This window comes from Zonotrichia leucophrys, chromosome 8 (assembly GCF_028769735.1).
Source record: "Zonotrichia leucophrys gambelii isolate GWCS_2022_RI chromosome 8, RI_Zleu_2.0, whole genome shotgun sequence".
In the NCBI taxonomy this organism is placed as follows: Eukaryota; Metazoa; Chordata; class Aves; order Passeriformes; family Passerellidae; genus Zonotrichia; species Zonotrichia leucophrys.
Window position 1 is genome coordinate 20,377,821 of NC_088178.1, and position 25,101 is coordinate 20,402,921.

The 25,101-nt window shown below is 38.8% G+C and overlaps 1 protein-coding gene across 10 annotated transcripts in view; it reads left to right on the plus strand.

Moving 5' to 3' along the window:
- ST3GAL3 (ST3 beta-galactoside alpha-2,3-sialyltransferase 3) overlaps positions 1–25,101 on the plus strand; it is a 174,005-nt gene that overhangs the window by 42,919 nt on the left and 105,985 nt on the right. For all 10 annotated transcript variants that reach the window (XM_064719643.1, XM_064719644.1, XM_064719648.1 and 7 more), the window contains 2 exons: positions 6,940–6,982; positions 24,899–24,991. In XM_064719643.1, coding sequence (XP_064575713.1) covers positions 6,940–6,982; positions 24,899–24,991 — 136 coding nt within the window. The remainder of the gene's footprint in view (positions 1–6,939; positions 6,983–24,898; positions 24,992–25,101) is intronic.

The window sequence follows — 25,101 nt, forward strand, 5'->3', positions numbered from 1 at the left end:
TCTGTATCATACTTGAATTGGCTGTTTGTCCTTATCTTGGCTTTCCCCTTCACTTTGTCCCACATGCAAGTCTCAGTTTTCAGAAAAGCTGGAAATCTGTCCTTATGCAACTCAGATTAATGACACTGTCCAGGTTTTTCTGGATAAACTTTCTGAACTGAGTGTTCAGAAGCTCATCTGGCTATGGAGCTTCATAGGAGATTATTGGGTAGAGGGCATGTGAGCCAAATGTGTTTTGAGTGAGGCTGAACCATGAGGTTCATGCTGTGGTCCAGCCTTCACAAGTCCAGATGTTTTTGTAATTCTCTTCATGGCTGTCTGTTCCCTTAAAAGATAAAGCTTGAGCAGCTGAGATAAGTGTTTGATGTTATGTCTAGGCCAGAGTTTCAGCTGAAACCATTTCAGAAAGAAGGGTGTCATGCTCTGAAGTTGGGAAAACGATCAGGACACAGGGTGTTTGAGGAGTTCTAGATTTCATTCACTTGCCATAGACAGCTAGTGCTTCTTTTATTTTTTTCTTTTCTCTCTAGTTACTTTGTTTTACTTTGTTGCTACCAAATCAAACATTGGACCTTGAAAGTTAGATTTATACCCCTGCTATTTTTGTTCAAGACTTTTTCCTACCTCCTGTGTCTAACAGCAAGCTAAATTCTTCTTCTCTAAGCCTTGGATAGGAGTGCACTGGATGTGCAAGTTTCCCAGATGCTACTGAGCTTGCTGAAAATACTGAATACCTTTGGGCTGTAGGCTTATGCTCTGGTCAGATGTGTTTGATTGCAGTACTGACCACTGATTCATTGCAGATGTTCTCACTTGCAGGCTTAAAAGGTGCTAGTTCTAACATTACAAGCAACCAAGTGTTATCTAGGTCTTGCTCAAATTGTTTGCAGGTATTAACTCTTCCGGATTTGCAGGCTTTGGTTTAGAGTAGCTGTCTGTTGCAGCTCACGTGCTTATGACAGCCCACATGTAAGACCATGCTTCCAAATGCTGAGTTCACACTGACAGTGGAGTAATCATCTGAGAATTTAAATCTGTGCTTCTTTTGGAGTCTGCTCTTAGTGATTCCTTAAGTCAAAGTCCATAAACCATTTTGGGAAAAGCTGTGAGAACTATGAAGGAAACCTTCTCTGTTCCATTCAGCTGCTAAAGATGCTCAGATAACCATTGTGTGAAGGATGAGAATAACCCTGTGTCTGTCCTACCAAATACAGCTCCAGAGTGAATTTGGTGACTGCTTGCCTATGTTTTAGATAGAGAGTGATATGGATGGAGGCCAGGAATAGAAATACAACTGAGTGAGGTATCAAATCTATAGGGCAGTGATAGATTCCTAGCATAAGAGAGAAACATTGGTGACTTGCAGAAGATTCTTTGCTGTTCATTTGATTTCTCAATGATACTCTGATAGTACAAATGTCTACAGTTGCACACTCTGATATTTCCTGGATTTTCAGGTCAGTGGTAATTAACTTTAGGCATTCTTAGTTTGAGGAAAGCAACTTTAATTAATGTTTGGAGCTGATGTGATTCTAGAGTGTTGGGGTTTTTCACCCAAATTGCATTTCTGTCTTAGGACTATGTGATAATGATGTGAAAGGAGAGATGAAATTACTATGTTGTATATTTCTTTGTTCCTGTAAGGCAGAAAGAAAAAAGGGAAATACATGTATTTTCTCTGCGGGTTTTAGTGGCTTTTTTTCTGCAGAAATGCTTTTTCCTTTTCATTCTTGATTAATGAAGTTCTTCTTCATTCTTTATTTTTCTGCGTGTTGACTGTGGGAGCTGCTTGAATCTTTGCCAGTGACTGTCATGAAGCAGTTTCATAGTCCTTATGTGACTTTGCCAGTGTGTTCAGTATCATCATCTGTCTTATTAATGCTCTATTCCTCCAGTTGAAAATACAGCTGTGAATGATTTGAGGTGCAAATGTCAAGAAGTGGCTTAATGAATGCCTCAAATTAAGAGTATTTCAATGTGATTTTTCTCTCTCATGTGACATCTTTGCATCAAATCAGCACATCTTGTAAGTCACTAAAAGCCAATATAGATTACTGGTTTGTTAATATTGTTCTTGACTTTTATTAGGAAATACGATAAATTTTATAGAATAAAGAGTATGTTGGGAAACTCAGTAGGGCAGCATTAACTCCATTTGCCAAGTGGACTCATGGCAATAAATGTTTAGCAAAGGCTGTAATCTGTCTTGAAACAGATGACTTCCTGGGAAAAGTGAAAGGGCATATGTGTATCATAGGAGGAAATATTTCATCTTCCTATTGTAGTCTTTCCTAAATTCAGCTTAAAGCAGTCAGTTGCTTTTCTATCATTGGAGGTAGCTATAGTTTTATTAGGATGTGCAGATGTAGACTGGTGAAGTAAGCTTCTGGTGCTGGGCTGCAAGGGCTGAGCACTTCTGCTCCTTCTGTGATTGTTACAGAGCAGGGAAAGGCACCAGGTACTGGGCTTTGTCTTAGCAGTTTTCTTGGTGTTTTTCTTGATGTCACTTGGCAACCTGCAGAAAAAGGTTGATAAATGCATATGCAAAAGCTTGAGTGGGGGTGAGGAGGAAACTGAAGCATAGGCCTGCATGCAGTCCATGCAGGGCTGTGCTGAGAAGCTCAGGTGGCCTCAGCTGTACCACTCCTGAACTTGCCTTTGCAGTCTTTTTTATTCCCTGGTTATTTAAATAGAAGATAATGTTTTCACCAGTAAATTCCATCACTGAAGAGGTTAAAGGGAAAATCCTATGGAAAGTATGTAACATTAAGTCTTTGTTTATCCAGTACTTTGATTGTTACTCAGTAGTCCAGACTGCTATTTTTTTAACCTTGCAATAAAAGCTTTCTTTTGTCCTTTTCAGTTGATCCATTTAACATGACTTTTTTTTTAATTAATTCTTTCTTGTCTCTCGAGTTCTAGCAAAATTATTTTACATTGGTGAACTCTTATAACTGTCCATATGTGTTTTCTTAGTCCAAGGTGAATGTGATGTGTTTGGCCTTTTTCATTGCAGAATAAGTTATTTTACTTGTGGCCTTTGCTGCAGATGTAGAACTTGCATGTGAATAGTGACCAGGGCTTGGCTCATATAGATCCTCAATTCTGCAGAGACCAAACTGCACTGGACAGGATGAAATGTATCAGGGTGGTCTGAGCATCCTTGATAGGACTTCTGTCTCTTAAGAATCATACTGATTTCTTTGACAAACACAAACATTTTGAATAAAATAGCAAAATTGAATCTTCTGCCTTCCCTCCTGTACTTGCAATTAGCAATTAAACACCGAGCTAGGACTGCATATACCCTGTCTTTTAAAAAAAAGTTTAATTTTCTATTTCTGCTTCTTTATAGCTATATTGGCTGCAGATGCAAGAGGCAACTTGAATACTTGCTAGATACTGTACACTGGACTTTATGGCTTCCTGGGTGGTCTGCATGGAGTTTTCAGACATGAGACAATGCATCTCTCACTTGCAGCTTGGTAGCTGGATTTCTGTTGGATTCTTAGGAGGAATTTCCATGCTAACGCCAACATTGAATTTGGCACAGGATTTGCATAATTTATAGAAATTGCTATGCTTGGCTCTATTTCTGTTCATGTAATCCCAATTACATGCTTTATTATGAAATAGTTGTCAGTTCTTAGATTCTTATTCAGTTGTGATCTTCCTGGAAATGTAGAAATGCATTTTGGTTTTGACCTAAGATGACCTCTTGTTCTTATGATGCAAGATGGTGCATGATGAAACTTCATTTTCCCTGTTTGTTCACTTCTGTGCACTGCTGTACCACATTGTCAACTGAGATCTGTAGGTCCTTAGCACAGGTGATTGTGATCTTTAGAATGACTTGTGCTCTTCTAATAACGTTACTTTTATCCTTCATGGGCCTTCTGTGGGCTGATAATACGAAGTCTTGTTCGGATTACTCCATGATGTTCTTCCAGGGGATGCAAACCTTTTATTACCTTTACTCATCTTTTGCTTTAAAAGCAGATCCTGTGCCACAGAGCCATAGAAGTGTCTGGTTTGGAAATTGATGGGTCAGACATGGCCTGGGCTGGATCAGACTTACCAGCATGCTTAAATGTGAAGGGAGTTCTCCAGACTGTACCTGTGAGTGGCTCTGCATTGTCCTTCAGTGCAGAGACCCCTAATGATTGGGGTGCTGGGGGAGAATCATCCTGATGATGTTGGTGGAGGCCAGCATCAAACCACACTTAACATGGCCAGCTGGTCCAAGCTGATTTTTGGTGAAGTCTTTTTACCTTATTCTCTCAGACTATTTTGATTAATTTTCTCTAATATTCCAGCACTTATTTATTCCACTACATGAAAAAGTGGAGAAATATTTCTGTATATCAAGGGGTTAACTTGGTGAGTAAGGCTTTAAACTGAGGTTATGGGAGGAGGAAGCAATGTGTAAGGGCACAGAGAGATAGCATGAGTGCCAAGACAGGCTATTGCCACCTCTGTTTTCAATGGAGAAAGAGGTAGGAATGAGATTGCCCCTTTCTCCAGTTATGAACTGTGTGATCAGTTCAGTTCCTCTCCTGCAATTGTCACACCTTGACCAAACTGTATTTTAGATTCAGTTGTACTTTGATTGTGTGGATCTGTGTTTCATCTTGTTTTAATTTAGACGCATAACTCCAGACAAGGATTGCCTTTTCCTGCAGCTTGGCTCTGTGTGTTTGATTTTCTTCAGATATTTGGGACTTTATCTGTCTTTTGTGAATCCAGGTCACTTCCAGCCAGCATGTGGGCAGGCTTTTGGCCCCTGTATTTGTAGTGATACAGCTAAATGACACTGGAAGTCTGTAACAAGACTCCAATTTTACTAAAAAGGGAGACAACTTTGAATCTGTAATTTTGGAGTGTCCTAGTGTCTTTGCTGGGGAAACAGCTTGTGATAGAGATTGATTTCTAAGCTTATAGTAATGCTGACTTCCAAAAGTGCCTGTGAGGGTGAGATGGCCCATGGTGAGAGCAGCATTTCTTTGTCTGCAGTAGCTTGCACATCTCACCTGCCAACAAGAGGAAGGGTCATGGATGCTTCTGGTTTGATGTTACAGCCTGAAACTGTACTTACACCCTAGTGAAAATCAAGAACATACCCCTGCATCTGGCTTGAACCCAGAAATGTTGTTTTGTTTTGTAATACTTGTTTTTGGAAGTGCCTGTTTCAAGGTAGTGCAAAATAATTTCAGTGAACATGAAAACTTGAAGCCTTGGGAAGGTGAAACTGTTGTGACAAACAGAAGATAAATCTTGTGAAACATTGCAGTGGAGGTGTGTCCTTAGTGTTTAGCTCATATCTGTGTTCTGGTGCTTTGGTTGCAAAGCTGATGAAGTGCTGAGTTAATAGAAAGTCCAGGATGTTGTTGTACTTATGAGGAGATGTATCTCTTATTGCATTTCCTCTTTTTGTATTTCCTGTTGGGAAGAAGGCAATGTTGGTTTGAATGAGATAACACTGATGACAGATGGGTCAGTGGCTATAGATGGTTTTAAAAAAAGAGTTATTAAAAAAAATTCTATATGTTTTTTTGCTTAGTACAGATGTTAGTTTTGGGAGTCAGAAGGGTTAATAAAAATTGAAGGCATGTTTCTTTTTATGGAATGGATACCTTCCTGTGCACAGTCCTACTGGTGGAGGAGGTGAGGTTGTACAGGACATAATTTCTTGTGGGAGGAATAAACTGGGAAGAAACTATGAAGAAAGCAGCACATGGGGGAAACAGAACTGTCAGTATGTGAGGAGTGGAGGAGAGATGCACAGGTGGAGTGGGGATGGTGGGTGGCACTCGGGTGCTGGCAGGGAACAGACACTATGTGCCAATATCAAGCGTGCACGTGTTCTGCAGCTTCTGTTACCTAAGTGATGTCAAATAGACTACTTCCTTTGGCTCAGGAATTAAACCTTAATGGGATTGAAACCAATGGCACAGTTTACATTGGCCTGTCTGGTGCAATCATTGTGTCTGAGGTACATGTCTAGGCTTGGCTGTTCTGCTGGTAAATGAGAGTGAAAAGCTTGTGATCTTCAGAGGTAAACTACTGCACCAGAAATCCTAGAGGTGTCTCATGAGAAAAGTAATCTTGTATTTCCAATGAGGTCTCTTTCTAAAAGCTTATGAGATTTTTTTTTCTTGCTGTTTCTTTTAATCTGTGATTGGGTTATCTTTTACTTCTCTGTATTTTTTTTATTGTAGAGCTGTCAGACCCAGGGGTCCTCAGTGTGAGGAGGCCCCTGAGTTTAACCCAGTACTGCACCTTTTCCTTGTGTATCTCATGTGAATTCTAATAGTTTTAATTTTTGTATCCAGTGCTTGATTTACAAGATCACAAAATATTTAGGGATGCTGTATTTTGTACATGAGTTGCATATATTCTGAGTGATTTTGTTTCTGTAGCTGTCCCCTGTTCATGGCATAAACTGACTTTGCAGTTTTATACTGAAAACACCTGAATTTTAAGCATTTTTGCCACTGTGAGTGGCAAAAACCTTTCTCTTGAAAAAGAGCTGCTTGATTATGAAGTTGTGGGTTGGAATGGACAAGGAATGAAGAAAAATTTCAAAGCTCTACATATCAGAACTTAGGAGGAATGTTTTTCATACAGTTTAGTGTCAAGATTATTTGTACAGCAAGCAGGAAAGCTTTGTTTATCACTGCCTAAGTGGTTTCAGTAATACTTTTTATCACTCTGGATAGCTTGCTTAATTCTAGTGATTTCTGAATTAATGGTTACCCATGTGTTCTCTTGCTGTGGTATTTCCTGGAGACTGAGAAATGTTAATTTAGGAATACTTTGGAGTAACAATAATCTGTTAACAGCTGCTATAAGGACTTGCTGCTGTTCGGTTTTGGTGCCTTTTGCAGGGGAGACTCTTGCAGCTTTTATGATATTGTGTCCTTTGCTTTTGTTTTCCAGAATATGACAAACTGGGCTTTCTCCTGAACCTGGACTCAAAATTGTAAGTAGAACAGTAGGATTCTTCTTCATTTCTGTAATTACAGCTTTATGTTGTAAGCAACTTTTATGTCACCTGGGCAGCTGGCTCACTAAATTCTGCACTTCTTCCTGGGGCAGCCAAGTCCTGCAGCAACCTGGCAATTACAACTCTTTCCTTGCACTAGGCTTTGCAGGCCAGCTTGGGTTATGGTTCACTGTCATTAATTCCTTAATAACTGATCAAGAGTCTATAAATACCCACTTGAAGCCACGACTGTCAGTCTGCTCTAGATAGCCTTCTCTTAACCTTCCAAATGAAAAATGAATTACAGATGTGAAAGCAGAAGAAATGGGAATCTACAATTTCCTGGGATGCTTAGGAGTTTATATTTCTTTCCTACTTGTTCCTTTCAAAATGGATATTACTATTTTTGTTGATGAAATAGAGCGGAAGGAACCTCAGCACAAGGCGGGGACCTCTTGCTATGTCAGAGGGACACTGCAGTGCTGAAGGATGAAGATGCTTCTCATGCTTTTTGCCTTAAATCAGTCGAATTGAGCCTGGGTTGCCGAACACTAGGGGTCAGTAGCCACCCTGTTTCTGAGGTCAGCAACCTGATGGAACTTTTTGGCATTGGGAGCAAAAACACTGCTAAAAGCCTTCTACTTAAAAGGGCCCAGAACCAATCTCGTGGCTTTGAATGACTTGAGAATCATCCCCTGCACAGCATGTCCTGTCAATATGAACCCCATTCTTAATGTTTTGAAAATATCATTGTACCTATAGGGGGAAACAATTCAGTTTAATAATCATGAGCAGCCTGTGAGCTTCCATAATTGAATAAGAGCATCCTAAGTGTGTTGGGAATTGCTGCTTGCAGGAGATGAGAAAGTTTCTAGGTAGGAACTTCTCTTGCAGATGCAGCTGGGTACATAAACTCAGTTATAGTAACATATGGCAAAAAGATTGCAGAATGCATATGAGAAAGAAGAAATATTGATTATTTGTTTATTAATTTTCCTCCAAAGGCTCTGTATCTTGTTCAGTGGTCAGGAAGGATAGTGTTGACTGCATGAATAGCTCAAGGTTTCTTTCTGCTCTGCTTCAATGTAGTGTTCTACAAAGTTTTTGTTGCATGCTGTCTGGAACCCATGCTGGTGACATATTTACCCATTTTCTTTGTTAAATTTTCTGTGTTGGGACATCCTAGTGATTCAGCAACAATAGTGTGTGTACCCATAGATGAGATTCACATGATACATTACCTTCAATTTATACATGTAGAAGTCAAAGCAAAAAGACAAATCCAAAATTGTGAAGTGGGTAAAGTAACCTTTGAGTGAATGTCTGGGTGTTGGAGAGGGAAAATGTTTTTTAGCTTTTTAACTAGACTGATTGTTTTTTCCAGGCTATTTCTGTGTATTTTGTAATGTCCAATTTATTGAACACGCCCATTGACTGTCCACACACAGTTGTCATCCCAGTCTGTGCTGCATCCAAACCACTGCTTCAGTCTTCCTCTTTCTTCTCCTTCTGCTTGCACTGTCCTTTTCATTGTGCTTTTAGCAAATCCCTTGAGTCTTCCTTCCCCTCAGGCCTCTGTTCCATTCTTTTCCCCCTTCTTTGCTGACTTACCTGTTTGATTACAGCACTCCAAGGCACAGTCTGCTTTTTCTTATTCTTCAGCATGAGGCCAAGTGAGGTTTTTACCTGCTAGAGGGCTTCCAGAGCACTGATTTATTTTCTTAAAACCTAGCCTTTATAAACTTTCCATTGGTTTGATTAAGAAAAGATTTTGTTGACTACTTAAAAATATATATTCTAAATATGCATGTTTATTTTTCAAAGTCCTAGAGTTAACTTCTAGAAAGAGTTGTAACAAAATCAGCATGATTCAAATAAATACTACAAGTTAGCTTAAGGAAAAAGAAAGCAAGTACTGTATGTAGGTGAAATAACTTTTGTTTAACTGCAGCTTTGTTAGGTGTGTGTTTGGTTTTTTTTTTCTTTTTGTTGTGGTTTATTTGTTTCTTCCGTAAAATTAAAGCTGATCCTGCTTTGAAAATAGAGCTGATGACCTGCAGACTTCACTTCTGGCCTGAATATTCTGAACTTTTTGTTTTTTTCTTTTTAATAGCATGGAAGACAGAAAATACCATAAAATTTAGGAAATGAATTTGGGAAGAAAAATGGCTGATAGTGTAGAGCTACTATTAGCTACCATTCTACAAGTTCACCTTTGTTGGTCAGAAATTTTGTGGTACCAAATTTCTAAGTTCAGACTGAATTCAGTGGAACTTAGTGGTTAAAAATACTTGCTGTGACTGAGTCAAGATGGTACCATCATAGAAGCACTTTCTGGTTAAAAAAAAATGCTTAGAGTTGAAAGGGGTAATATGTTCTGCACTGATGACTTTACTGGCAGAAATAATTGAATTGTGTCTGTTGTTGTGATATAATCACTCTGGTGGAATCTTGCCATAAATCATAACTTTATAGGGTTCACTTAATTGACAGCATGTGAGAATCTTGTGTGACTTGAAGCACTTAGGGCAACAATTAGTTTTCTTTGCGTTCTTTTTCTTAATCTTTCATTTGCTCAAAACCTGATGCTGGCTGTGTCAGTTGATGTCATTGTAACTAGTGGCCCATAAGACCAACATTTTCTGCAAAGGTAGATCTGCATTACACCTTAAGTGCTCTGACTTGCATTTTGGATGTCATACAAAGGAAAACATTTGACATAACTAAGTAGTAATGTGTCCATTTGCCTTTGCATCTTTAGTTTTTTTGTGCATTGCTACTTGAATTCCTCTACCCTGCAGTTGTCCAGGGCTTTTATTCAGATGTAGTACGGTCTGCTGTAGTTGCAGGAATGTGATGGCTTTGTTCTCCCTGAACTCATGGGAATGCTAATGAAACTAGATTTGTTCACTTTGGAAAGAATTCTGTCAGAAGCACTTGAGCAGTGTTTTCTGTGGGATCTCATAAATGCCTGGCTGTAACTACGGAGGCTGGCATGGACAGGAATCTCACCTGTGAGGGGATGGCCGCTTTAAAAGATGCTGTGTGGAGGCTTCATGGAAATAACAGCTTCTGACCAATCTTGTTGGGAAGAAGAATATTAAGGTGGAAGATGCTTCCGTTCTGGTGCCTGAGCCTGGGAAATCTCTTCTTTAGAAAGCCTAACAGCTTTTAAAGGGCAGGATGGTATCCAGGTGGAGATTGTTAATGACACACAGGATGAATGGAAAGCTGAGGACTTCCATACACAATGCAGTTTATGAATGAGTTGTTCCCTTAGTCAAAACAAGACCTAAGTCTCCTTAGGACCAGGTTAGTGAAAAAGATCAGTTGCAAGAGGAATTTATCTTTTAGTTATGTTTGTAATAACCATAACATTATTACCAGAATTAGAATAGCAAAACAAAATATGCACTAAGGATAGAAACAGGCCAGTTGCTTCTGTTTCTCCCTGCTAAAGAGTTTTCCCAAGCAGAAGGAACCTTTTTAAAATCTGTAAGGATAAGATTTGCTGGCTGTGCAGAGAAAAACACTTATACAAAAACTATGATAGAACTCATGGATTTTCATCCTTGGGGGGGTCAATAGTTCCTGAACAACTTAAGACTATCAATCACTTTGGTGACTCAGGCAGTGGATTACTGGGTGCCACCAAACGCCAAGATTTGCAGTCACTTCTAACATCTGCGCTTGGCAACAAGTTGCATGCTTTTGTTATTATTAAATATTTATATTGTAGTAGTTCTTTGAGACTGGCCAGGTCTTAGAAACAAGAGTCTCATTCACTACAAATTCTGAATCATTCCCCAAGCAGAATCTCTGTTTGCATTGAATTAAATGAGATTTCCAAAGGAGGATCGTGAATGTGGAGTTAATTATAGACTGTATTTAATGCTTATTAAGTGGGCCAAGCTGAAGGTTGTATTGTCATTCTTCTGTTACTTAGTACTCTCTGAATGCTTGGTTTAGTCACCTTAATGACTGCTTTGTGTCTGCCTTGGCAGATTGCAAGTGTAGGTTCACTTGTGTTGAGCATATGAAAAGTTCCTTCTTTGTAACCCATGTTATTTGGGGGCTTCTCCCTTGCATTGTGCTTCTGGGCCACCTTTCCTTCCTGCTCTGCTGGTCTGTCATTTCCTCAGTGGGATGGAAGCTTAGTGATTGCTTCTGCCCCTCTTTCAAACTCATCCTTCAGAAACTACTTTCATAGAGACTTCAGCAGGTACACTGGGGGTTTGATGCTTCTAAACAGAGAAAAGTTCCCTTTAGGAACTTGGTAAATCTTTTCACCTTCCACCATAGTCAGTTCAAAACCTTGGAAGTCAAGATCTCAGCTAATGAATGATGGAAAAATCTTCCCAGGGCTTGACTTTGACTGGGGAAGAACCAGTCCCTCATAAAGTTTAACAAATGTTGGGAGATACACATGAGTTTCATGGAATTGTTTTGCACTTAAAACAGGGGGTCTTATCATTTTCTTTCAAGGTAGGAATAGGAAAAAAAAAAAGTTGTTGCCCCTCTCAATTGGAAAAATGGTTATATGATCACTGTGGTCAATCACAATAACATAATATTAGCATATATGTGTACACCCTATTAACTATATGATATATATTTTATATTGTGTACTTTGAGAATCTTTAGGCAGAACTTAACTAAAAGAAGGAATATTTTTTCAATAGGCTTTGTGTTTTGCTGGACATTTTGGAATGTTGTGTATTTACATATTTCTTCATTATGAAATGGATTGGCAAAGTGCAAAAAAGATTTTTTGAATATTCATGATGATTTCAACCTTGTGTTAAAAAGAAAAGACAAAAAAATTGTCTCTTGTGGGGGGGAAGGCAGAAATAACAACCTTCACCCTGCAAACTCAAATGAAACTTGATATAGACTTTGAAAAGACCATAAAAATGGAGGGAGTTTGGGCTAGAGGAACACACAGATTGGGTTACTTATGTTTGTTGAAATTTCTTTACTTCAGAGCTTTAATAATGAAGAACTGAAACAGAGCCCCTTCCCCTCATTTTCTTTCTAGGCTAGGAGACTGCTTTGAGACTGTTTGTGTCTTTGTGTGGTACTTTGCCATTAAACACTGTAAAAATAAGCAGTAAACGTGTTGGAATGCTGGACTTTCCCCATGCCTGGTGCTGTGGGATTTCTTTCTGCCCTGTTTTTTTTTTTTTTTCAATTTGTCTTTTTGTATTCCTGCAATCCTGAATGAGGTACAAAAGAAAAGAAGTGAGAAGTCCCAATGATATTCTGCCTTGTCCAAGGCTAAGAGTGTCTCTCACAGGCTAAGTGAAAGGATTCTGACCATCACATGAAGAGTCTCCTGATGCTTTTTCTGAAAGATTATTTAAAGGCTTAGCATGCTTTATGACACTGGTATTTTTCTGGCAATTATTTATTTCTCTTTCATTTCAAAGTTTTACTTCATCTCCTTCTACCTAATCTCTTCCATTCTGTACTAATTGTTTGAGCATTGAAATAGTTAAGAAAACTAACCAAGCTATTTATAGCAATTCAGTTACCTGGCTGTTTGTTGTTCATCCATTGAACCTCTCCCACATTTGGGTGGGATGTAACTGCCGTCCCTGGTTTTGTTTTGCTCTTCTTAATTCATTTCAGTTTGTTTCAATTTTGATCCTTTGTCATTCTGATAAAGATTTCTTATGTGAGTCTTTGTTATGTAACTTTGGGATTCCTGTGTTAGACACAGTCTCAGTTGATGAAGAAGGAGATAAAAATTGTAGAATTCAGAATTGCTGGCAGCTTAGATAGAATTGATTCATTGCTTGATTTGTTAAGTGCAAACAAAGTCAAGAACTTATGTTTGGTGCCTTTAGAAGGGCCAGTTTCCTGAAGCTGGAAGTAATTATGAATCAAACCATGTGGGAAAAGCATGAAAAGCAAGAAATATGAATGGCTGGGCATTGTTTAGACCAGTTTTATACTGTTTGCCCCAAAAGTTCAGTTTCATAAGAAAGAAATGCTCATGGAAAAATAGTTTTATTGAGAGTATAAGGGGAGACAGTGATAATGTATTTATAGAAAAGGTAGAAGTGTGCAGTAAATGCAAAGTTTTGTTCAGCTTGGATGAAGAGAAAAAATGCTCTCCTTAATATTAACAATAAAATTTCAAGCAGTAGATACCTAAGTTTATGTGCTTTAGAATTGGTATGTCTGGATAAGATTTTTGAAAGAATTTCTGAAGAAATAGCAGAGGACTTTTTGGACTACTACAGAGTATTAATAAATCTTCAAACACTAGGGATTCTCCATATCCTTGGCAGAAACTTGAAGTGCAAATATTTTAGAAGCAAAAGGCAATGACTCATAGTCTTTTCAACCCATTTTTGATTTTGAGATCAATAGCACATTTGCTACTATGAGTTTCCACAGAGAAAAAAGAAGTAATACCTATAGTTCCAGTTATTGTGCACACTAACAAATGAACACTTTTTAAAGATGGGTTTGTTCTTCATGTGGGTACCCATGAAGGTGCCTGCTATGTGTGAGATTGATTTCTTTCTTGATATGTTTGTCTTAGGACTAAGTTTGTACATTTTGTGTTCTTCTAACCAGCCAGACGAGTTGCATAAAACGGGAAAATCTCAGTTCTTTTTTCCCCCTCTGTATGTGGAAGGTGGAATGCTTACTTTGCTTGTAGCTCTTCACTACAAGTAGCATCAACCTAATTAAATGTTGGTTCATTTGTTTTCTGGGATTGAATATGGTTACAACTAGTTACAAGTTTCTACTTTGTTGTCCTGCTACTGTTGCTCCTGCAAAAATTTTTACAGTTGTTGCATTCACGGAAGGCTACATTTGCTTTTGTAGCAAAATTCTGTTCAGGAAATATCTAATAGCTCATAAAAGGCATGGAGGTCATCATGTTTCTTTGTTTTCTTGAGATAAGAGAGCATTAAAAGCTACACTTAATTTTCTTCCTTCAGAGATCTGTTTTAAAACTCAGAGACAAAATATCTTCCTAGAAAGACCTTCTTGTTCCCCGAATAACTTCAAAAAATTGAATGAATTGGGCTATCTAAGCATTGGTTATTCCCAAAACTTCAGTTAAAGCGATTTTGGTTTTGATAGAACTTTATGCTAAAACGCTGGCTTTCATAATTTTGTTCTTGATCTTGGTCATCAAGAGCAAAGCGCCAGCACACATTGTGGAAGCAGGTGATGTGTTGCTGCCTTTATTGAATCAAAGCAGTTATGAACTTATCCTCAAACTGATGCAAGAGCTTCCTCTCTTGAAAATCCTGAAGGTGTGTGTGTGATCACCAAGCATCAACCCTTCTGTGCCTGCCTGCAAGGTCAGTGATGTTCCACCTCTAGAGGGAAACCTGCTTCCCTTTTGTGTTCTCTTGGAAACGTTGTAGGGAACCCTCATCAGATGATTGAGTGGGAATCAAGTGTATTCCAACAGGTGAATATTATCTATTTTATCAAGCCTTTCTCTGAACCTTGTCACTTACTCTGAAGAGCACACTTGCTGTGGTACCCAGACACAGCTCAGTTGGCAGCCCTTGATTTATAAGCTGGCTCTGAGGAGGTTTTGTAAATGGAGTGTAGGGGAAGAGACATATATAGTACTCAGTCTGCCTCTAATTTTGTCTTCTGCATTGCTATCATGTCACCAAGACATCAAAGCTTTGCTGTCTGCCTCATTCTGCAAAGATTGCCATACATAAATTTTGGAGTATGTGGTAGATCATCAAGGCAGCAAAGAGTTTAGTGGAACAAACACATACAGACTTCTTGTGTGTTGAGGAAGGACAGTAAAACCAAGACCTACTTTTATGGAAGATGCCTTATTGTTGTGCTTGAGAACTGTCTAGCAGAAGAGAGGAATGAAGGAGGCTGAAGGAACCCTGTTAAATATAATCCAAGAGATATTTTATTTTACTTGTTCTGTTCTCAGTCTTAAGACTGGAAATCTGGTAGTAAGTTGTGATGAGCAAAGACCTCTTTATTTTATTGTTCAAGGACTGAAGGACAAGGTAAGTTTTGATTAGATTGATAAATTTAGGATGTGCTTTTTCCTTCAGGAAGCATGATGTTGCTGCTGGCATCCTTGAGAAATCTGCACTGGAGAAGTACTCCAAAGGACCCCAGACATGACTAGGACTGGTGGAAGAGATTATGGGGTGTGATGCCCACTGCAATAAACAAAACATGATCAAGGCTACTTTGGAGCAGGAAGGTTAATGGCAGCTATGTCTGATGTGACATGTTTGGAGAAGGAGTCATATAGCAGTTGTTGCTGTAAGATGTTTTTGAGGTTATGGGTGTTTAAATAAATTATGAGGCTGAGGTGAGGTTTTCTCTGTTTGCTTTTGAGAAAACCAGGCAATTGAATTAATTTTTATGAAATACTTTTTACTCTAACATTACAGAGAAACTCATGTGATTCTTTCCCAGTTCACAGCAGAAATGTAAACAGGCAGAAATGCTACTGCTAACACTAGCTTGCAGTCCCACTCCTGCTCTAAGAAATCAGAATGAGGACTGCAAAGGGAGGGACAGAAAACTGAGAACATGTATGTACTGTTCCTGCCTTGTCTGCCGTGCAATCTGTTCCAACTCATCAAAGAATAAACTGAAAAGCCAACAAACAGTGTTTTAAATTTCCATATTGAATGTGTTTGAATAATTCTGGTTGATTTCAGACTTCTAAATTCCTACTTAGAAATATCTTCTCCCTGGCTCCTTAAAAGAGTTAATCTTGAAGACCTCAAAACTGTGAGTGGTGTCCTGTACAGCTGCAAAATGTCAGGTGCCTTCCTCCTGTCCCCTTTAATCTTCAGTCAGTGAGTCTTTCTATATCATTGAAGGCAGAAATTCCCAAAGGTGGTTGTGTCACTGGACTGTTTGAGTCAGAGACCCTTGATCAGTACAGGAGTCAAAGCTGTATTTTAACATCTTGGAACTTGGCTCAAATGATTTTGTCAAGTGTTGCTGTTTTGGTGAATTAACAGGGAGAGGATAGGATTTGTCCTGCTAGCAAGGGAAACCTATGGCTCAGCCTTGGGGCTCTCCTTTAGCCTGTTCTCCAAACAATTTGGAAAAAACATTTCTCTCTCTCTGTCTCAGAGCCATGGATAACCACCTGATCTAGGGCTGGTGTTCAGTGGAGTTATGATGATACAAGATGGACAGTCTGATTAATTGGACTATTCACAGTTCTTTGAGACAAATTTTATTGAGTTCTCTGACTCATGGTGCTTACCTATGGCAGTTTGGGCAGTTGGTTAGGCAGCCTTTTCAGACAAACAGCTGCTCTTTGAAGCCAAGGAAGGAAAAAAAAGGCATTTATCTTAGCAGAAGAACATTCACTAGAACAATGTATGGAGTAAACAGCAGGGCTTTTTTGATCTTAGTGATTCTGCAGCTGTTCTTACTGTTAAAGGTTGCAGCTATTCTCTATTTTCCCTAAAGCAGTTTGGATTTTGTTTAGTTTTGTGAGGGCACTTTTAGTCACAGTAATTGCAAGGGTTCTTCCAGGACAGGGTTGTGCTCAGTATTTACAGCAAAGTTTCTGGAAGAAACATTTTTCCTCCTGTAGTGTTCTTCTTCTTAAGGTTTCAGTGTGGTACTTACTAAATTAATTGATGTCTGCTTGAATTCATGACATCTGTCTCTAATATAGGTCAGTGGAAACAGCCTTTTTTGGACTACTGTTTCAGAAAGAGGGGTGAGGAATATTCAAAACCTCATGACTATATACAGCATTTTGTAAAACTACTGTTAAACCACATTCCCCAATTGTGAGGTCACCTCTGCATACCATCTAGAGCACTTTATTCACTGACCAGTGGTTTTTTTCTCTGAATTTCAGCCCAGTCTGGAGAGGGGGGGAAACACCCTTGCCATATCAAGTTGGCTTTTTCTTTTGTTTAGAGGAGTTAAGTTATTTTTTCCCAGGCTGTCCAAAGAAGAGTTTAAAGGGCAGCTTTTATCACCCTTAGCCCTGGAAAGTTACTGAAGAAACTGAAAAGGGAGGATGTTGTGAAGTGTTCGTGTTAGATTTCCATCTCTGTCAGTTGCTGAGAGAGATCTTTCCAAGTGGAGTTCGTTCCCCTAAGGTTTGGTGTCTTCCAGCTGTCTGTGCAATAGATCTGCTGCTGCAACAGAAAGGGTTGAACTTCTTTTGGAAAATAAAAATGGCCAGACCAAAGAGTCACCTGCTCCAATATCTTGTCTCAAAGTGCTCCCCAGGTTTAGGGAAGGAGAAAAATACACAACTGGGACACTGTCCTTGCTCCAGTTCTGCTCTCCAGCTTCTGAGGGGAGGAAGCTTTAGGGTTCCCAAGTTAGGGATGTTGTTAAACCTCTTAATAGCTTTTGATCCCATTTATATATCTGGTGTCTGGTAACATACTGATGTGGAGAAATCTGCTTATTAACTGTGTGTTATACAAGTGCTTCCTTTTGTCTGTTTTACAATCTTCAGGGTAATTATGCTCGATGTTTCAATGATACAGGAAATAGTGAATAATAAATCATGGTGGACATATTCCATATTATTCTGCTGTGCCCTACACCTAGCAAAATGCTGAGTCCATAGCCTGGTTCATTCTACAATGAAACGAACTACATTTTTCTGAAGGAAGATTTGGTGATTAAAACCTTAGTGAGACTGATGTTCTCATCTGGCATTTAGAACTGCTAAGCACTGGATTTTGACACTCAGATCTACTCAAGTGTATTATCCACAGACATACAACTGTAATTTTGGCTGTGCTGCTCCAGGAATTCTTAGGTGACCTTTTTTCTCCCCATAGCTTTAGGCTTTGGGGAAGTATCTTTGTTTTCAGATGTATTGATTCCTGTTAGTTTGAGCAGAGGATTCCTGGATTCTATTTGGATTGAATTATTTATTCTAATCGCTTTAGCACTTGTTTGTCTCTTCTGGACCTACACTGCTGAGTTCATTACACTACAAGTAGAAAAACCCTGTTCCCTGTCCAAAGAAAGCATTGCCTATTTGTAGATGTAACAGATGAGCGTTGGTGAGGAAGATTTGTGGGTTACAGCAACAAAATTACGACACTGCAATTTATTTTCCTTCATTCCTTTGTTTGGCAAAAATTGATGTGATAGGTGAGCATTTTATTTCCTATTGGGCTTGTAGTTGCTTCATTTTTTATGGCCATTGCACTAACAGTGGTTTTTAAGAGGCATTTAAATAGCTAATCTAAACTAAACTAAATCTAATCTATCTAAACTAAATCTAATCTCAGCATTTAGTTTCTGCAGGCTTTGAGAATACATAGCCTAATATATCAGGGTGCACTCTAGCTCCTGGCTTTGGAGAAACGGAGACATTCTTTAGAAGGTTCTTGAAACAGGAGTTGAGCTAGGAATCCCAACTGACTGCTGAGAGAGTTTTTATTGGCTATTGAGTCCTAACACATCCCACCTCCAAACAGTGTGGTTATCCTCCAGTAGGTTATCTTTGTCTCCTATCTGCAAAACCAGAATGCTGATACTTATCCCTGAGGATGGAAACCCAGCAATTTTGGACTTACGGTAACTAGAATAGATAAAAGTCTAGTAATATACATTGGGAAATTGTGTTGATTGTCAGCAAGTTGCTTCATTATTAAGTTATATGTTTTTTGCCCAAAGATTAGTAAATAATCAAAAACTTGGGGAGCAGTCTTCTTCATTTCTTTGTCTTTCTTTGGTAAACAACTGCCTTCTGAGAAATTAAAATTTCTGGAGTTCATGCTTTTTGTTTAGTCTAATAATTGGTATTCTAGCCAGCTGTTTTTTCCTTTCCATGTTTCTTTAAAAACACAAACAAGCCTGAAATGGACTGTTTTCTTTGGTCCTCATCTGTGTCTATTTAACACAATTCTGCTTTTTCTCTGGGCTACTAGTCTTGAAGGTAAGATGTAACCAAAACGGATTTTTTTTTTTTAAGGGCAAGTTTACAGAAACCAAAGGAGATTGGGAGACAGGGATATTACTCAATCTTGGAGGAGTATGCAGCATGAGGTCACATACAAAATGTGCCATGGAGTTTAGTTGCATTTCTTATCTTCATCCTTTAAATCTGTTTTTCGTTAGCATCAGGATTTTGTTTCTTTATTTACTTACTTAAACAAATAAAAACTTTCTACCTTGAAAGCTTTTAATTCTTTCTTCCACAAGAATCCCAACACTTTTTTAGGTGTTGATAAAAGGTTGTTACTTGAGAAGCTCCAGGCAGGGTTATTAGTCCTTGGAACTATAAGGGATGGTACAATGAGATATTCCTTTCTGATAGAAAAATCACTTACAGCTGTATTTCTTAAGATGTTTATGTATTTAGCACGGCTGAGACTAATCTGAAATTATTTCTTCTGCCTAGTGGTCTAATTTCTACTATTGCAAAGACCAGGAATGTAATTTAGTAAGGAAGTAGGATCCTCATGACTTTTTTGTGGGTGGAAACCCTTTCAGTGTGTTGGTGCAAAGATGGCATTTCAGAGGGTGAGTGGCATTTCAGTGTCACTGCTCTGAGCTGTCCCTGCCCCTCTGCCTGCCCTGCACTTCCCAAGGGCAGAATTGCCTTCATGTCACCTCTTCCTTCAGGGATGTGAAGGTAGGTCGTGGGTTTTGGTGAAATGTCTCCAAAACTTTGTTTTCCTGGGCCAGTTTAATGTAACCTAATCTTCAGCTGCTGTTTTTGAGTAGTCCAAATAAATAAATAGAACTATGTGTTGATTATCCTTGTAAATTAATTTTGTGAGAAGCCACAGCTCTTGACAGAGAAGCAGAATTAGCCATTCATCGTGTCATTTTAGAGACAGGGATTTGGACCATCTTTCCTTGTATTTGGCCATACAACCTCCCTGAGGAATTTGCTTACATACTGGAGTAACATTTAAAATATTTACATTTATTTTGCTGGCTATAGGGCAGTAGATGCAGTTCCTATCTCTTTCAATGTAAGCATTTTGATTTTCCTCTTCTATCTACCTACTCATTCCTTTCATTTGTTTACTTTTTCCTCAGCTGGAAAATAGCAAATATCAAATGATCAGGCTGTGTAATGCTTTGAACCCAAGTTTGCAGAGTTGTAAGAACTATAATTGGAGCTTCTTAAAATTCTGGTTCAGTGTTTCCCAAGCCATACAGGTGAATGTGGATCTCCAGCCATGTACCCAGGGGAGGGTTTTGTGGTGGTGTCTTCACTCAAAGAGATTCCACAGAATGACATGATGCTCACACCTCTACTTAGGAAGGCAGAGGTGGAGATGCATTTTTCAGTGCCCTGGTGTATGGGATTGACTACCCTGGAGGTGAATGTAAAAGACTTCTCTTCCTCAGGCTGAGTGGCAGTAACTGAGGGAAACTGAACTGCAAGTTTTATTCCAGGAGTGTACAAACTTGTCCTTTGGCCAACACTGAGCCGTGACTGGATATGGTGGATACGTCTGAACCAGGGAGTCCTACCTAAATTTAAATGCTCTGAATCTTACAGGGTATAGCTATGGGGTCTCAGTCTCATGAACTGCTTTGATTTAGTGATGTGCCAAATTATATACTAATATTTCATTGTTGTTCCATAATACCTCACTATGTTTTATATGCCTTCATTTCATGTTCTCATTCCATCTCCTATTCATTCTTCATGTATCGTGACAAAAGCTTTGTAGAGCTGCTGTGTAAGCATAAGACCCAGGTTATTTTGAGCCAAAGAGAAAGAGACCCCAAGGAGAAGGATCAGCCCAGGGAGCACATTGCCAAGGACTCCTTTTCCTTGTTTGAGAAATGTATCAGTTCATATATTTTGTGTGCAAGAGTAACAGGAAGAGACATCAGTCCTCAAATAAGATGATCTCAAGTGGATGAAGTTTTTTGATTTTTACAAGCTGCAGTTTAAATTCCATGTGAAAGGCAAAGCAGCAAAATATGTCTCTTCAAGCAGATTTTGTAATATTCAATTACATGAGCTTAGTTGTGGCCATTTTTTTAGTAATCTAAACACTGAGTTGTATTACTAATTTCTTTTTTTAAAAGGATTTAGATTCCAGTCTATGAGGATGACATGCTGTCCCTGATCAGGACACGATGAAGGAATTAACCATGGTGACGTTTTCATATTTGAGATTAAAAGGAGACACACATCTGCCAAATGCAAGCAGAAGGAAAAATCTTGTTACTTTTTCTAAATCCTCTGAAAGCAGCTGGATTTTTAACTTATCCAAATTGTGAAATTTTGTTGAGATTGATGTCCACATAACAGTGTAGAGAAGCACAGAATATCATAAGAATTCAGGATGTGTGCTGGTCTCATAAGAGCAAAGTCAGAAAAAAAAGCAAGAGTGCATTTTCTCTTCAGTGGAATAAGCCAATTACTTCCCTTTAACTTCACCCTCATGCAGGCACTTGTTTAAAAACAGCAGATGTTTACAGTTACTGCCTGTGACTTGTTTTTCTCATTTATTCTGGAGAAATTTTTTACTTTACTGGGTTTTTCCTGCACAAAATCTGAGCAAAATTTAAAGGGTCCACAGTGTCATCTAATTACATTATTTTTGATGTCTCTACTAGCTCTTTAGCTACCTCAGCCCAGAGTGAACATGAGCATTGAGAGCTGGAATAATGTATCTGGACCTGGAAGATGTAGGGGAGATTTGCACCCTTCTGTCATAAGTGTCACTATGCTTCTGGCTGGCTGGCTTCTCAGGGTGGCCTTGGAGTCCAGGCTCAGTAATGGGGCTAGTGAGATGAAGCTATTTACTAGCTTCTAAAGCACTAAGAAAGTAAAAGTTTTTAGTTTTCCCGTTTGGAAATAAAAGCATTGTCAAAGAGGCACCAATATATGCAGCAGTGTAGTAGATACATTGTCATCAAATACAGAGGAGATGTTCATTTGTAGACTTGAGTTCTGTGCAGTCCTTTTATTACAGAACCACATAGCTACAAACACAGTGTGACTTTTCAAAGTTGGATTTGTTTGAAAGATGTGTAGTACTCTATGGGATGCTTCATGCAGGATGTTTTACACCCTGATTTGTGGAACACTGATCTCTGCAAGATTTGTGGATCTCGCAGGGAAAAATACCCACAAAGCAAATGTGTGTATCTAAAATGAAGTCAACTTGGATAGCTTCATCTGGTAAACAGCAAGGCTGCACCCAGCCCTACTCTAAATTTGCTCTGGGTTACACCTACTAGGAGCTTATCATTACGAGCATGTTGGCAGTGACAGTTTGCAGTGCCTATTTCAAAGAGATTGAACAAATAAAACATGTCCCTAAATGGATTTAAAATGTAGAGTGCCCCTTTCTAGTTTTCTGTAGCTTGGTGACTCAAAATGCGGCACCAAGAAAGGAGATGAGCAAATGTTGAATGATATGAGATGGCAGCTATGGTTGGCTTAGAGAACTGTTCTGCCTCTGGCACTTTGGATCATGAACTTCATCACATCCAAGAAATGTTAACAGCTCGGCCTGGGGGCTTTAGCAGCTCTGGGAGTCTTTGTGGGTTTGTACTGACAGCTCCCCTCCATCAGTATGCAGCGATTGGCAGGCGGGGGGCTCACATGCAGGAGGGTCCCAGCCTGCTATTCTTGTGCAGAAACACCATGATGGGCATCTGAGTGACGTTTTAATTTGATAATGAAAGCACCATTAAATCAGAAAAGAGAAAAATGCCTGTGTTTGTGGCTCAAGATATTTTGTGTGACCACTGAGGTCATTTGAGACAGGCCTGCTGTTGAAATAGTTATACAAGTTTGCCAGCAATGACTCACTACTGTGGTGGCTGCAGATAAATTCCAGTTGCTTTCTACTTGCTTTTGGAGGTTTTGGTAATAGGGGTTTCTGTACTTTGCCTAAAGATGAAAATTCTAGCAAGCTTAGATTCAGTTGAAAAAAGTTAAAATTTCCCCCATTTCTTCATATCTGAAATGCTTCAACAAGCGGTGATCAATACATCCTGCTGTCCCTTTTGTCTGTGTCAGAAGGGGATACAATATACCTTAGCATCATTAAAGCCTTTTGTTTTGTCAGTCCTTCATGTACCTATTTATAAAGAGATCCTGACTGGCATAAGAATGCAAATAATTTTGGATACTCATTTCTCAGATGTTTTCTTATCTCTCTCATTTAAAGAAATGTATTATGATATCACATCCTCACCTATGGAAACCAAACTCATGGATTTGGGTTGTGCTAGATAATATTGCACCTCTCCCTTTCTCTCCATGTCTATATCATATATTTAGGGATATCTATACTTGATTGTAAATGATTGGCAGTGTAAGTGGCCAAATGTATTCTTCTTCCATCCTACAGATGAGGAATTTTCATAATAAAATACTGCATATTTGGACCATAACCATGCAGGATATCTGTGGCAGAATTAAATAGGATCTGTGTTCTTAAGCCTTTTATGATGCTTTTTAACTTAAAAGATCTTACAAAATTAAATACTTACAATGATTATTGATCTTCTCTAGTTTCTTTTCTCTTCCAGCTGCTGAAGGTTTAGATTTTTATTCAGCAGAAATAGAGTTTATTCTTTAAGAGCCACAGAGGTTCTGTATGTATGTATATATGCAGAATTGCAGGGGGTCTCTATACAGAGAGACCATTCCCCTACAGTTTAGGAGTAGGTTTTATACTCCATGCAGCTAGTTGTAAAATTAATTGTCCTTCTATTGTCCATCCATTTGGAACTGGCTGCTGGCCTCTTGAGAGGTAATGCAAGACCAGTATAAGAAAAATAGATACTACCAGTTCAGCATGGAGTTATTGTTCTGCCTATATGTAATTTTGAAAGTCTGAATGCAGATTCATTGCAGGTAGTAGTAGTTTGCTGGTTAAGTGATAATGGTGATGCCTGGGAAAGAACATGATTGGGATAATAACAGACTCTTCAGAACTGATTTTGTGGTTCTACTCTGTGGGGCTGCACTGTCATCTTCATTTGAGTGTTACTGTTGAACTGGAGGAAGAAACCTTTCATTACTTGCCTGTTGCTGATAATGATACAGCAAGAACAGTGTTATTGATGAGTCTTTGCAGCTTCCACTGAATGTTGAGCATGGAACTGTAAATGCTTTCTTGGTTGTTCTTTGAAGGAATATTAACAAACCTCATATTGTGACTGACACTGAGATATCTAATGTTACTTTGAAAGCACAAGTGAATTAATGACCCTTGTAATGCTTTAATGAAATGGATGAATGTAAAAATTTTGCAGGTGATGAACAGGGGACACAAAATTAAAGGTTTTTTTCACGTAACTCAGTAGACCTATGGTAAATGCATGTGCTGGACTGAAATATATTTAATTGAGTTGCTACTCTTGTTTCTGTACAGAAACTGAATGAAGAAACACCCATATATTCTAAATTTGGCTAAAGAGTCAATAGCCAAGCTGAATTAAGACACACCTCAACAAAGAAGCACTAATGTCATCTGTTCCAAATCCTGAAATCACTTGATGATACCCTGTCAATACTGCTTGAAGCTTTGTTTCAAATTCCTGAAACTATCTTCAAGTAATCTTCTAAATAATACTTTTCTATAATTTTAACTTTGATCATAACTTAGAAAAATAGCCAAAGCATAGTGCTGTTTATGTCTTTTTTCCTTTTGAAAGGTGTAAGTCTAAAATGATTATTGATATTTTTCTTCCATGAGCTTTACCTTGCTAGCTATGAAAATCTTTCAGCAAAACTAGTGATTTAGTGGTATTTCAGATATCTTTACCTCTCTGCTTTTTTGTTGTTCTTCTGTGATGCCACAGTGCAACAAATAAATAATGGTCTGTGTTTGCAGTTACTCCCTGTGGCTCTTTTCTGCAAAGCTGCGAGGAGCAAAATTACTTGGATGATTGCAAAAACTAGTTCATAGCCAGGAGAGTCCTGATTCTGTGCTTGTTTTTTCACAGGCCTCCAGAACTAGCATCAAAGTATGCCAATTTCTCTGAGGGAATGTGCAAGCCAGGCTATGCATCAACGCTCATGACTGTCATCTTCCCAAAGTAAGTAATCACTGTGGGAGTTTTTCCCCACTTCCCCCGACGACTTCTCATCCTCCAGGGTGGGTGATAGGCAGAGTTTGTCTTGAAAAGTGCCATTGCTCTGTCTCTTG